The sequence below is a fragment of the Hippocampus guttulatus genome, chromosome 1 (genome assembly GCF_054856545.1).
Source record: "Hippocampus guttulatus isolate MCC_2025c chromosome 1, RoL_Hgut_1.0, whole genome shotgun sequence".
In the NCBI taxonomy this organism is placed as follows: domain Eukaryota; kingdom Metazoa; phylum Chordata; class Actinopteri; order Syngnathiformes; family Syngnathidae; genus Hippocampus; species Hippocampus guttulatus.
In genome coordinates, this window is record NC_141261.1 from 21,711,320 (window position 1) to 21,726,852 (window position 15,533).

Sequence of the window (15,533 nt, forward strand, 5' to 3'; positions counted from 1 at the left end):
AACGAACCGCGAAATAGCGAGGGATCACTGTATTATAATTCTCTATTTTTATTACAATACAACAGCAAACTATTTTTTCCACAATATGCACCCTTTAAATATGATTAAAAAAAAGTTGGGATGCTGATGTAGTGAGGTGTATTGTGTTGTTCCTACAAAATGTGTATAAATTCCTGTGCCCATGAATTTCTGAGTATTTGGATTTACATCTTCGTCTGCAGTTTTATATGATAGATTGAGATATTCAATTCCAATGTGTTGTGTGTCATAGTTGAGTTTACAAGCACAAACTCTCAGGATCGCAGATTTGGCTGAATGCATGACACCATGCAACATGGAAATGGTTGGGAAAGTGTATTACTTGCTCCTGGAGACACCATGAAGGTATCACAGAAGGAAAGCTGTGTACTAATGGACCAAAGTGTAAACATCTCGGGTTTGACATGGAGCAGACGACAAAGCACGTCGGTCAAAGATAAGAGGGGAAGAGGGGTAGTGGCTGACATGATCTGTGTTCTTATGCTTCCGTTAACCCTCACCACCATTCGCGCAACCGTGCGGATGGTCAGAGTAGCCTACAAGTGTGCACTGGGTGTACCTTGCGCCGCTGGCCCCATCTGCTCAGCGGATGGAGAGGGAGGAGGGGAGGGAGGCAAATTGGCTGAGTCATCCACTGTGGAGGGAGAGAGACACACACACACTGACAAGACATGGGCGGGAGGAAGTCATTGAAAAGGCTGTGTGGAGGTGCGCATCCTAACATTCTCTCGGTTTCTACGAGCGGGTGACATGAGACACTTAACATCAGTGATTGCGCGACACAACCAAGCACATATAGCCACAGACACAGCTCCAACGCAAGGTTGCAAACAAACCACCTTCATACCTGCTGTGTTGGGTTGTGCAGCTGCCCCACCGTGGAATCCGTTCTCCTCGTAGCTGTTGGCTGAGTAGCCATTTTCGCCGTTTTCTTGGCCGTTGGAAGCCCAGCGCTCCTCTGGCTGCCGACTGTCTGCCATGCCTGCCTGTCTGCTAGGTCACCAGGGAGGGGATGGTTCACCTGCAAAGGGGGAAACAGACCGATTGAGGCTTGTAAGAATGAGTTCACCTCAAATAATTGTGCAGAATAGATGAACAAGACTAAATTCGGCAAGAGCGTTATAGTATATGATAAGACATTCCAACTGTTGCCATGGAAGAAATGGGCTCCACCATCATATCGCTAATATGACCTGATCTCACGCTCAACTAAGCTTTACACATGATTCAGCAGACAGACAGGCAGACAGGTAGGTGTCCTCCTTTGGTTTCTGCACACGCATGCCCCTCACCCACACATTACTGTGCTCAACCTTACCTTCCTGCCCCGCCATGTCCTTAATCCAACCTCACCTCCCTCCCCCTCAGCTCCACCCTGATCTGGGTCACTTGTTATGTCTCCACAAAGTGCTGCCGACATTGGAATGTCACCATCTATTTAGCGGGGAATCTCTGGCAGTGTATCTCAGTAGGCCAACCTTGCTTTAATCCTCTGTGTGTGTGTGTGTGTGTGTGTGTGTGTGTGTGTGTGTGTGTGTGTGTGTGTGTGTGTGTGTGTGTGTGAGAAGCAGCTTGCTCTGGGATTTCTGGAGAGTATCCTTCACTTATTTTGTTAGACATTTGATGATCATTTCAAAAGTTATTTGTGCAGCTTTTGAGTAACCTTGATTGTAGTCGACTTTAGATCGGCCAGGCCAACTTATAGCAGTGCTTTGCTCCAGCTTCATTGGACCATTGATGTCTTATTTGCAGTTCTGCATTATTATCATACACACACAACCATCGCCACTTACACAATTTGATTGATTCTTTGTTCAAATCAGGTAAGTTATTTGACATATATTTTGGAAGATTGATGTTGTGATCGCTTTTGAATTTATGCGCCATTCTTGTTTAGAAAGCTTTATCCAAACAGGCAAATTAGAGAAGAATTGGATTTGTGTGGTGGCCGGTGGATTCTGCCTGCCTGCTCCTTCTGGCCACTTAGCTCCACCCACAATGATGTCAGCGTTCCCATGGTAATGGAGGCCAAAAGGGAGGGAGAGGCTGTTGTGGTCAGCAAGGGGGGTTGATGCTGGCAAGCCAAAGTGATCTTTCACCATATTATGGATCCTGAAATAGGTCACTGGATGCGCAGGGCCTCTGCTGACAAATGGGAGACAATCTATTTAAATCCATCAATAAAAACACTGATTGCTGGTTGGATCTTCATGTTGGTGGTGATGCATTTATTTATGGTTGTCACATGTATCATTGTTTATGTTTTAATTCTCGTGTGGTGGTGTGCTAAGGCAATACTGTCATTATTCTTCCATTCCATTTGACCAGCTCTTGCTGCATTGTTTGTTTTAAAACTCTGAATCATCATCTGATGTCTCCAAACAAAAGTATCTCCAGCCGTCAAGATCTTTGAGACCGAGGGTTTGCAATGCACACTGCGGCCCTATATGTCTGCAGGCCTTTAATTGATGGCCCCAAAATGCATGTGCAAAGCCAAACCCACAGGGACTGTCAGGCTGGGAGCAAACACACTGATTGTTTCTTAACTATAGATAAAAAGAGAAGACCTTTCAGAGGCATGTCTGTGCTTAGACACTCGCACGTGCACGTAATTTCCTGCTGTGCACCTTAAACAAAAGCCAAAAATTATTAGACTACAGGAAAGGACCACTTTCTGCTAGTCATAAATATCTTCTTGTTCTGCAAGCATGAGCCCCCAGCTTCCCATCTCCATGAATGGCAGGACTAATCTGGCAGCCACTTAAATGAGTCATGGGAAAAGCGAGTGAGAAATGTCATGAGTCCAAGTAGTGCAATATATACCATCTGGCAGCAGGCCAGATTTTTTTCCCCGGCCCATACAGACTATGGTCCTGACCAAAATAACTTCAACTGCAGGACAAAGTGCCAGGAGAGCTTGTGCGAGACTTGCAGACTCCTGTGGGTACTAATAGGAGGTTGCCATCCTAATGACTAACAGATGCATTTCCTTGACAACACATGTGACAAATACAAGGAGGAGGGAATCCCTTCATGACATGTTAAAAAAAAAACGTATACTATTGTCTACTATTTGTAGAGGATTGGGAACAAGCGAAAAGCGGCAAGTCAGTGACAGACCCTCACAAAGCTTTACACTTAATTGTAAATGCTTATAGATGCAACAAGAAGGCATCAAAGGTCTACTTTTGTCTAAATCAGGCTCACCTCGCAGTTGCTAGGCACCAAGATAATACCACATGTCTCAAAAGCAAGCACCCCCCCGCCCCCAAAAAAAGAAAAGAAATCCACCAGCTCAACTTGCAATTACAATGACATACACAAGTAGCCACATTTTATTAAAAGCTGTTGAAGTGACATGTGAGCTTACCAGACTCAAAGAGCTGCCGACACTGACGTTGCCGAAGCGTCTGCTTGGATGTGCTCTAAGAGGAGGAGAGCAAACGCATGAAATGCATGTTAGGAAAACTGCAGAAATCGCCACAAGATCTCATCAGCAGCACAACACGTACATTTGGTGGTTGATTCAGTACTCTGACTTCACTAACATACAAAAATGTTTCCAATTAAAAAACATTCAAGTGTTGCCAAGTAGACCATGTTATTATGTACTGATTCATGCTAAATGTACCAGCATCCACAAAACTAATTTAGACTGTTTAAACAATTAGCACATTCTAGACATTATTTAAATAGAAGGTTGAGCTTCATTCTCACTTGCCCATTTCTCAATGTTGGTGGACCGACTATTTAACTGTGTAGCGATCGTTGTTGTTTATGACAGCAAATTTGGAATCTGTGGCACTTCCATGAAAGTTTGTCTATTGTCTGGCAACTTTTTTAGAACTCTTGTAACTGGATAGCAAAAATGTATAAAGTGGCTAATATTAACTGATTACGACTATACAGAGAAACCAATGTGAGTCAGTCACCTTGTTTTTTGGTTTCAGGCCCAATTTATCTTCAGATCTAAACTTCCAAGCAAAAACTGATCACATGATCCAATGCTATCCAGCCATCCATCTATCCATTTTCTAATTCGCTTATTCTCAAAAGGGTCGCGGACATGCTGGAGTCTATGTCAGCTGTTATCGGGGAGTAGGTGAGGTACACCCTGAACTGGTTGCCAACCAATCGCAGGGCACACAGAGGCAAACAACCTTCCGCGCTTACAATCACACCCAGGCACAATTTGGAGTGTTCCATTAACCTGCTGTGCATGTTTTTTGGAATGTGGGAGGAAACCGGAGTACCCGGAGAAAACCCACACAGGCACAGGGTGAACATACAAACTCCACACAGGAAGGCCGGAGCCACACAGAAACCGAAACCTACACCTCTGCAATGTGAGGCAGACATGCTAACTAGTTGATCACCGTGCCGTCTCATAATCAAAAAACAGCTACAGAATATTTTCACAGTCATAACTGTCCTCTGAGAGAATCCAAAAATACAATGTGGCCCGCGGAAAAAATGACTTTGACAACCCTGAGGTAGCAATGATGGCAATTGATGATCCCTTAACAGGAAAAGGACAGCTTGCCTTGCTCAAGTTTACTTTCAAGGATTAATAATCACATTATGGCAGTGATACATTCCTGGGGTACTTTTACAACTTTACTAAAGAGATTTTGGTTTAAAAAAAAAAGGAAAAAGACCAACTGTTCACCTAGTGATTACAGGCGTCACCACTTATCTTGCCAGCTGCTTAGAATCTACTGTGCAGTTGTTTTGATGATTTGTAAAATTGTGGTTGTGTGAGAAGTGATGATTTAAAGCGTAAGACACATTTGCATGTTTCCTCTCTTTTGGGACAGCTAGGATGTCGTGCACTGAGTATCCTGCTGCGATTAACAGTGTTAATAAAGAACAGAGTAAATAGTTTGGCAAATATTTTGATGTTTCATGGTGTTTTGGCAAAATAGAAAAGCAAGTACTATATCATCCAAATTTACTGCAAATATGACAGAAACATGATATTCAAATGCAAAGTAATGATGTGAAGTAGTAGTAATGTGAAGATGTAGTAATGTGAGCAAAGTCGTCCTCCGCATGTTTGTTTCCGATTCTGATAATGGCTTATCACCTCCTCATTAACTCCAAAGCACGTTTGAAAGTGCATGACGACAAGATTAAACAAACACAAACTTCCTCCCAAGTCCCTGGGAAGGAAGAACGCTGATTTTTGCTCCCCATCTTGACACCAGTTTTGACCACCGAAAGGAGACTATCAGCTGCTCTTCAACATCTAACAGAGTATTATAAACAAAACTCACTTAATGCCAATCCAGGAAAGACGCAGGTGTGTGTATTCCACCTAAATAACCACCAGGCAAATAGAAAATTAAGCATCCACTGGAATAATGAGAGACTTCAGCATGTTGACTATCCCGTCTATCTTGGAGTCACATTAGATCGAACGCTCTCCTTCGCAGAACATGTAAGGAAACTCAAGTCAAAAGTCGCCACAAGAAACAACCTCTTAGCTAAACTTGCTAACTCTAACTGGGGAACAGATCCTAAAACTCTGAGAACAACAGCTCTAGCACTACGCTACTCTACTGCTGAATATTGCTCAGCAGCATGGGCAAGATCGTGTCATTCTCACAAAATAGATCCTGAGCTGAACAACACATGCAGAATAATTACTGGCACACTAAAACCAACACCACTGCCAGCACTCTACAGATTGGCGGGCATCGCACCACCACACATACGTAGAGACATTCATGCAAGGACACAAAAGCATAGTCAAGAAAATGACACAAGACACCCCCTCTATGGCCATAGTGACTCAATAAGAAGACTGAAGTCCAGAAAGAGCTTTATGACCGTCCAAAGTTTAGATCCTGAGCAGTCAACAAACCACAGGCTCGAAAAATGGAGAGAATGGGACAGCTCTGCACTAAATGGTGCAATCCAAAGCCCAAACGAACATCTTCCAAGTGGAACTGCCCTCTCAAGAAAGAACTGGGTGACATTAAATAGAGCAAGAACCAGAGTAGGCAAGACTGGGAACGACACCTATAAATGGGGACTCTCACTCAGCAGTGAGTGTCCGTGTGGCCACCCAATACAAACAATGGAGCACATTCTTCGGGATTGTGAACTGGGGCCCACCTGCACAGATCAAGACCTCTTAGACACAAGTGATGCTGCCAAGCAATGGATCCAGTACTGGCGCGACAAGATATGATGATGATGACCTCCTGAAGCATATAGCACACGAGGATTTGGGGAGCAAGCAAAGGTTGGGGTGGGGGAGAGGGCTGGATTTTCGGGAACTGGCCTAATCCTCAGATTTGACTTGATCATTGGAGACACAGGAAATGAATCCGAGCAGCTTGATAAACCTCGCCTGCCAACGGGCAGAATCTGTGTTTGTTTTGTGGTGAAGCTTTTGATTTGAGCCAAATCCTAAATTAAAATTGAACATATAGTATATGAGATGATAAACAAATAAAAAATAATTATCTTTGACTTTTTCTTTATGAAAAACAGCACAATAGCGGTGGAAAAAGTACTCACATTGCACTCAAGGAGAAATACAGATATTTCGGTAAAAACAGCAAGCAAAAGTAGAAGTACGGAAGTACAACTCCTTTACTAAAGTTCCAAAAAAGTACAGCCAATCAAATGTATCTAAATAGAATGGTAAAAATATACTGTACATATACAGCACACATACAATATAGATTTTTTTTTGATAACGGTATAATAAAATCAAATCTCTACATGCAAAATAATAAAATATCGCGATAAAGTAAGGAGTAGAAAGTATCTATTTTCAAATGTGGGTAGTAAAAGAAAACTGTCATCAGTAAAATAAACATGTAAATTACAGATACCTTAAAAAAAATCCTAAAGGGGAAGTCGACCCCCAAATTTTCTTCATAGTAATATGTTCTCTGCACCTGCGCTAGTTTAAATACGACATTTTGATTCCTATTGCATTTGTGGAGCAAAATCCAGCCATTTTTAGCCATCTTAGCGGGCGGCCATTTTGCCACTTTCTGTCAATTGAAAATGACGTCATAGTTGTTCAGAGCCCAGGTAACAACCAATCATGTCTCAGCTTCAGAGAACCAGTGAGCAATGATCGGTCGTTACCTGAGCCCTGAGAAACTGTGATGACAGTTCAGTTGACAGAAAGTGGCAAATGGCTGCCCACTGAGATGGCTGAAACCGGGTAGATTTTGCTGCTTAACTGCTATTCCACAAACACAATAATATTCAGATTGCCGTGTCTAGACTTGTAGGGCTGCCAAGAACTTATTATTGTCAAGAATATTTTGAGGTTGACTTCCCCTGTAAGTAAAGCAATTCATATCTACCTTGTTACTTTCGCTCACTGATGGCCCCCTGCGTGTACCATCACCATGAGACATTTCACAGACAAGACAAGCCTCCATCCTCGTCTCCTTCACCTCAAGCACATCTGTGCACTCCTTGCCGCACTTTGGCCTGCACTCTGACAGCCATGAAGGATCACACTTCAAACAAACTGCAAGCGATCACTGTCCACACCTTTGCACAGCAGCGTAACGTTTAAACATTAATGATGCTCTTCACATGCTAGACGGTAGTTCCGCTTTCCTCACTTTGAATTGTGGGTTGGTGTGCTGTGTGAACATTCGACCTTAAATCTTGGGTAGCAGTGAAAGGCAGAGGTGGAGAATTCAAGTCACATGACAGAATATAATAGCTTTAGGACTTGGGACTTGCTTGTATAAAACCCCGACTTGACTTTCACTTGGTTTTCTTATTTGAATTTCATGACTTCACTCATTTTGTTTTTGAAAGTTAAGTGATTTATAGTGCAGCAAACCTGACAACCCGGCAGTAGGCTATGTTACTGAGTACAGGGGCAACTTATGAAGCAAGTATAATGGAGGGAGCTCTGAAGGTGACATCAGACAGATTTAAGGATTACATGGAAATAAAATAAACATTCAAGGTTCACAACTCAAAAATAAGAGACACAGTAACTACAACATCCAATGTCATCCATCATTCTCATACCCACAAAGGCAGGCAGGCTCAGCTACATCTTAGCTCACCTGCTGGTCAAACATTAACTCGGCTTCATTTCTGTTATACGTTCAATGAATAAGACAATAAAGCAATAGCCAGTACGGAGACTAATTTGGGCCCATTAAAAAAACAACAACAACACAAAAACAAAGAAAAGGTGATTGTGAATGTGTTAGTATGTGTTAGCTGACTAATACAGGTGCACAGTGGACTGAGCAAGATTGTATGACTTACTTCAGACAAGTCATGACTTGACTCGACTTACTTCTGACTTGAACATATCACTATTACTCCCACTTCTGTGGAGATTATGCTTCACAGTCCCATGCTGGCAACACCTGCATTAAACTTTCCAATTCAAATATGATACTGACTGACAGGAAAAAGCAGCAATGTTGACTCCAAAACAACATGCCTCCTCCGAGCGAGTTTCACTCTGTGACAGCCACGCAAGATCGCCGTCACTACTGGGAGCCTAGCAGCGATCTGCTGCGACCCGCCAACAGCCCACATGCCATCATCGACCTCTCGCCACGTCACCGTCACCATTCTAAATGTTACCTGCAGCGAAGGAAGACTATAGAGTCAGTGACACAGTTGATGTGTGTATTATACGCCTCATAGTTCCTTTGAAGGTTGAAATTTGAAATGAATTATTGACAAAGAAAGGGAGATATAAAAGTACTCATAACATATGTGCACTAGGCTAGGATTCTTACAATGTTTCACACCAAACCCATCCGAGCATATTATATTATTTGACTTTTGAGGTCTCAGTCCAGTGCTAAAAAGATAATGTCCAAAAATATTTGTCCATGGAGTGTGAGTCACAATGCGGTCACTGGAACACAAATAGAATGGCACATTTGCAATTTGTATGTCAGCAAAATACCAAATCAGTTTCAATCAATTCAAAGAGCAGTTGATACAACAGAAATGAAGGTGTGAAAATAATCAGTGCAGTCACTTTTCCCCTTTTAACCTGTATCAGCATCAGATATTATAAGGGAATGAGTCCTTATTTTTGTATTCCAAGGGGGTGGGGAGAGGAAAAGATGAAAACAAAAGACGAGTTTGAAACGTGCAAAGCAAACACAAATGGCTGCACAACCGGTGTCGGGGGATGGGAGCTACAGTACGTCAAAAGCAGTGTGCTTGTGGCCCGCATGAATTCAGCCGCAAGACAAAAGCTATCCAAGAATTTCCACAAGCAGATTTTATCCTCTGCATATAAGATTTGGTTTTGAGGTTTGACACTAAACATGTAATCTGACTTGGAACATTTACCAGTGACAGTGAGTCCTTCATGTCAGTGCAGGAATGCTGAATAATTGCTCTGTCCTGAAGCTCATTTGCAGTCACGGCCGAATGTGACGGTGGCGGTGAGACAAAGGCGGGGAGGGAAGAAGTGAGGTGAGGGAAGCGGGGGACCTCGAAAATATGGAGGGAGGCTTCCTTCTATGCTCATTATCGGCAAAGGAAATAAAATATAGTCATTGTCTTTATCTGTCTTTGAAGCCTCTCCGAAAAGAAAAAGCCATCATTTGGATTGAAAATAATCAAAATAATTAAAAAACAACATCAAACAGATCATCTCTTCACAGTGTTACCAGCGCCATGAAATGAGATCAAAGGTGAAAATGAGTGAAACATGAAAGTCGTGCCAGTCAATCTGCTCTCTGTCTATGTTTGACCAGCCTTTATGAACCAAGGAACCTAAAATCCCATTGCACACCACAAAACAACAAATGTCACAAAAAGTACCACTATTGTTTTCATACTGTATGATGAGCTTTTCTCAATTTACTCACAGACTGATTTCATGTGACATTTTGCCCCGTTTAATCGAAAACAAAGCTATTATTGACGATGACGATGATGCAAGCAGTCAGTAAACTTTGGAGAATCTCGGGTGACATGCTGAAGGAGAGCAGGGAGGAAGGCTCCAGGGAGGTGCCAATTCTCCCTTCATCACCATTGAGCTTCTCCTGTGGGCTATGCTGACAAGTCACATGAAGTCTCCTGGAAAGTCACTTTCTGTTTGGAAGTAATGACACTGACCTGCATCACATTGTTGAAGCCAAATAAGACTCACATATGAGCAGAGAACGTGAGCCTGCGAGTACTGTTGTATGCCTGCTGCTTCGTGTTTGGGGAAAATACTAGTTAATGACGGTGACATTCATGCTAGCTTCCATTCGCGCATCTATGGTGTTTCACATTTTATGTTCGCATTAAGCTTGCAGAGTTTGGTTCGATTTATATTTTGTAGTTAAATATTTCGGTATTTAACTAGACGTTGGTGAATTTTCTTTTGTTTGATGTGTCAATTTGAAATAAACAGCTTCAAGGAAACCCACAATGGCTCTTAATTGGAGAATTGTACAAATGGGAGTTTTTCACGTTATACATGAGTCCAATTTTTTGACGGAAAGAGAAAAGGAAATGAACTAAGGTCAAGTGTAGTTTCATGAGGAGGGGCAACACTATTATAAAATGTCACTTGATAGCCTGGGTTTTGTCTTGAGTCTTAAGTCTTGAAAACATTGGCTCACTGAACACTGAATGTTGATCCAGACATACAAAGCAGTAAGGCAGCAAGTGTCATTGTGTACAGCATGCCATCGAGGTTATTTATATTTTTTACTTATTTTTCACAAAAATGAAGAAAAATAGAAAACGTATGTCATCACGCACCATCACACGATTACTCCAACGTTCAATTGACGTTTTCACGTTCACACTTGTGAGACTGGTGACTGGAATGAAGAGAACTTATACACTCATTTCTCATGGGAAATAAAAGGGTTTCAAAAGCTGAACAATTTGGAGGACAACCAGCATCATAGAACACATTTCTGTTCAACTGTGGAAGTTCTGTGTGCCTTAAGTGCCACTATTCTGAATTCCTGATTATATTTGGACATGTTAATGCCATCGCCTACACTTTGACCTCGCAATCAACTGTTTTGGCAACGTGTGGCAACAGAGAGGCAGCTAAGCCAATAACCATCTTGCAGGTTATTCATGCCTGTGTTGTTTTACTCACAGAAATGGCAAATAACAAAATAAAATCATAAAATATAATCAAAGGCACTCAGGCTACATGTTAAAAGGTTGCCAGGTACTCTTCTGGCCCAGTACACAATTTAATTTTCAATTCAGTGTCTACATAATTAGCTTGAAGACCACAGTACAGTAGTTTTTTTTCCCCTTTCTTCTTCTTTGTCAGATCAGGTATTGTTTCAAAGCCATTGCAAAGGGGCATTATGAAGGGCCGCCAAAAATCGCAAATGAAATTATAAGATAAGATAAGAAAACCTTTATTAGTCTCGCAATGGAGAAATTCCCAATTCACAGCGGCAAAGTTATAAGTAGAACAACAAAATATAGGAGCTGCTGGAAAGGCAGCCACTCTCGCGGCGCCATTTTGAAGTCAAAATAACAAAAATAACACAACACATAGGACACAGACAGTCGTGCAATCTTCACCACTTTTCTGCATACACTTTGTTGTCTGAAGCAGTTATAGATGAAAGAGGAGAGGATCAAAGTGTCCTTTCACCAGTGGATCAGAGACGTCATGCTGAAAATGTGCACACGTCTGCTACAAGCTAAGTTTTGAAAGCAAACACGAAGCTGTAGCGTCGATTGACGAAAAGAGATTAGTTCACTTCTCCTGTCCCACGTAATCCGCTTCAAACCCCAAGCCGCGACTCCCAGTTCCAAATCAGCATCGGCGCTCCGCGCTAACGCTCCTTTCTTCTCATCGTCGACTCCTCAAGACTTACATCCATCCAGCCGCAGACCGTTCAACAGCACCGATCTCTCTCTTATAATGGATAATATTACGTTATCTCCTTGCTAGGTAGGGCCAGGCTTTTACTTTTGCTGCCAGAGAATGGTAGTCCAAAATGTTATTTTTAAATACTGAATGTGTCAACGGGAGAGGAAGGGGGACTTCACAGGTGCCGCCCCAAAATGCTTGGGGCCCACAGAAAGTCATCGACATCCATTGTCACAGGCCAAAAGTCTGAGCAGCTAACTTACCGTATTTTCACGACTATAAGGCGCCATTAAAAGTCTCAAATTTTCTCCAAAATGGACAGGACGCCTTATGATGCGAAGCGTCTTGTCTATGCGCTGAGTTCCAAAACCTGACTGACAGCCGACACGCTGTTTATATAGAGAAAAGGCGGAAGTGACTGTGGACAGGCATGCGGCAAAGAAGTCGGCCAATCAGTGAAGGGTGGGCGTGTATATATACATATATGGAGAGAAAGAGAGCGAAAAGGCAGACGTGAGTGACAGGCATGCGGGGAAGCAGTCCGCCAATGAGTGAAGGGTGGGCGTGTAAGTGGACGCTAAAGGCATGCTACAAGCAGGTACCAACACCTGTATAGAGTGTGGCTATGTGCATTGTTGCAAAACAACTTCGGTTTTGGTTTCTAAGAACCCCCGAAAATAAATTCTACAAAGAGACACGCCTACGAAGCTCAGTTCAAACTTCAAGCCATCGGTTATGCTTTTGGCATGCGTGCCCATCTCACAGCAGCGGTGAAAAACCAAGTCAAGCAAATGAACTCTGAGCTTGCCGTTATTCCCGGAGGCTTGACTAAAGAACTCCAACCGCTGGACATCGGCATCAACCGGGCGTTCAAAGTAAAGTTGCGAACGGCATGGGAACAATGAATGATCGATGGCAAACACGACTTTACAAAGAGTGAGAGGCAGCGCCGGGCGAGTTACGCCACAATTTGCAAATGGATTGTGGCTGCTTGGACGAACGTGTCTGCTTGCACTGTTGTTCGAGTTTTTGGCAAAGCCGGCATCATTTCTGTGGAGCCACATGGCAATCAGAGTGACTGTCAACGAGAGGGAACACGGCGTTTTTGATGGATTACCGGTACTTGCACAATTGTTCAATTCTGATACAGAGGATGAGGATTTTGATTGATTTCTGGGTGATGATTGATCGAAAAACGTGAGTACATTGTACAATGGCTAAAAAAAATACAACGGAACTCAGTTTTGCTTCCGTTGCCTTTTTAAAAACGTGTTTTTAGCTTGTATCTGTATGTCTTGGCATGCTACCGTATGCTACAAGCTAACGTGTTTTTAGCGTGCGCGCATGCATGCCGTATGTTTAAGCTGGCGTATGTTTTACCACTTTAAAATTGCGCCCAATAATACAGTGCGTTTTGTCTATGTGTAAAATACAGAAATAGCACCCATTAATGAGACTGCGCCCAACCATACGGTGCGTCGAATGGTCGTGAAAATACGGTAAGTAAAGCACACATGTGAAGACCTAGGCCACATATTATACATAGACCAACACTTGGGCAATCAATGTCATCTATGAATCAGAGGGTTAAAAAAAAAAAAAAAAGAGCGCTTCTCCAGCATTAAGAAATATATGTCCGCTGACAGTACAGTGCATTACTGTGCAAAAGTCTTCGCATTGTACTTTCTAGTTCATGGAGGATGGAGAACTGACAGGGGTGTCATCATGATTCTGGGGGCTGGACGAGTCTAATGATACCACATTGACATTGACTTACAAGGTTTGAAAAAAAAAACATTGGACAATCGTAGTGTGTATATACTGTATACAGGGCATATAAGTATACAGTAAAATAACTAACGAATGAACTATATATATATATATATATATATATATATATATATATATATATATACACACACACACACACACACACACACACACACACACACACCTTTTAGTTCTCCTTCGGGACCTCCGTGTGAACAAATAATACAGTAATTCAAACACATTCCCACCAAAAACTGGCTCTCGTGTTGCTTGACCAGCAAGGAGAAGGTTCTTAATGAGCCTTAGTCTCTCTTTGACATTTGCTATGAATTAGCACCCACACAGGAAGCTTGGGAGATCTGGGCACCAGCCATTAGACGCTGGCGTCTGCTGGCATGATGACCGGTGGCCACCAAGCCTCGTACTGACACTATGGAAGTGCAAATGTATGACTTTATGGATTGCAGACTTTGTATTGATGATGCAACGGTCACAGAGATGCCAGCATATCATGTGACTCCTCAGCATATGTTATAAGGCTTAAATAACTATGACATCTCCTAAAAGACATGCTTCTCTGATGAGACTTCTGACTGCATAGAATGTTTTCTGTGTACGTCCTCAATCATCCAGGTCATGGTAATATTACAGTGTTCCTTCAAATTGTATGTTCAATTTATAAATGATTTCTGAAGGGGGCAGATTGACTCTGGAAAGGATTATCTCTTTGTTTTGTATCAAACCTGAGGTTCGACCTTTTAAGTCCCACTATTATGTTACCGGTAAGTCATTATTATATTATGCTTGACTTAAGGATGGACATTAAAATTTAGAGCCAAAATCAATTGTGTTTAAGAAGTGTGAGAAAGCAGTATACAGTATTTTATCGTATATAACGTTTATATTCCCGGGATGCAGTATTTTAATGGAATCAAGACGAAATGCATTTCATCTTATCATTATGCACAGGAAGCACCTCCAGTAAAGTGCAATTAGCTTAAGTGATGCTGCAGTAGACAAGCTGGTGGAGCCGAACAAGGGACGTCAGGTTTTTTTTCTTGGGACTCTCTCACTAGTTTCCATTACGCGGGCGGTGTCTTGGATGAACTTATTGAAAGTATGCTGCAGAGTGGCTACGACCTTTCATGAGCTGAGCTTTTTCAAAGCGACAATGACTATCATGCTTCATTAGATTGTTTCATGCATGGAGTTTTGTTCTGATGTACGGTGAATTCAATGAAGCTATCAGATTTTATTCTATATCTTCTCTAATAACATTTTAGTTGATTTTGGTTGAGAGGCGGGGTACACCTTGGACTGGTCACCAACCAATCGCAGGGCACACAGAGGCAAACAACCATTCAAACGCACGTCCACGCCTGCGGGCGATTTAGAGTCTTCAATGAAGTGTAACATGCGTGCTTTTGGAATTTGGGAGGGAAAAAGGGTAACCGTAGGAAACGGCCGCAAGCATGAGGGGAACGCGCAAATGGCAGACAGGAAGGCCCGAATTTGAACACCTCCGAACTGTGAAGAGGATGTGCAAATCATTTGTCAATGGTGCTGCCTCAATATATATCTTTTGCACATAAATATTCCACCTAAATACGTTTACAAACAGGGTTCTTAAATATTACATATAAAAATGAAGTACAACTGAACTATATTGAAGCACATTGATTGACCTTGTGTATGAAATGCTCTATATCAGGGGTGTCAAACTCATTTTTTGTCGCAGCCCACATTATAGTTCCTGGGTCCCATGGAGGGCCGTTATGACTGTGAAACCACATAGAAGTCGAGAATAATGGTTTAGTCAACTATAGTTTAAGTTACTACAATGAGGGTTTTGGTAACAAGAAAACTTACAATAGCTCTCTTATATATTACATACGAGAATTTG

At 42.2% G+C, this 15,533-nt stretch overlaps 1 protein-coding gene across 1 annotated transcript in view; it reads right to left on the reverse strand.

Annotated features, from left to right (window-relative positions):
* Positions 1 to 15,533, reverse strand: part of LOC147210966 (uncharacterized) — a 37,409-nt gene that overhangs the window by 16,605 nt on the left and 5,271 nt on the right. The window contains exons 2-4 of the mRNA XM_086119454.1: positions 3,410 to 3,464; positions 887 to 1,060; positions 599 to 673 (exon numbers count right to left, since the gene is read on the reverse strand). Of these exons, the coding sequence (XP_085975580.1) occupies positions 599 to 673; positions 887 to 1,019 (208 nt within the window). The 5' untranslated portion in view covers positions 1,020 to 1,060; positions 3,410 to 3,464. The remainder of the gene's footprint in view (positions 1 to 598; positions 674 to 886; positions 1,061 to 3,409; positions 3,465 to 15,533) is intronic.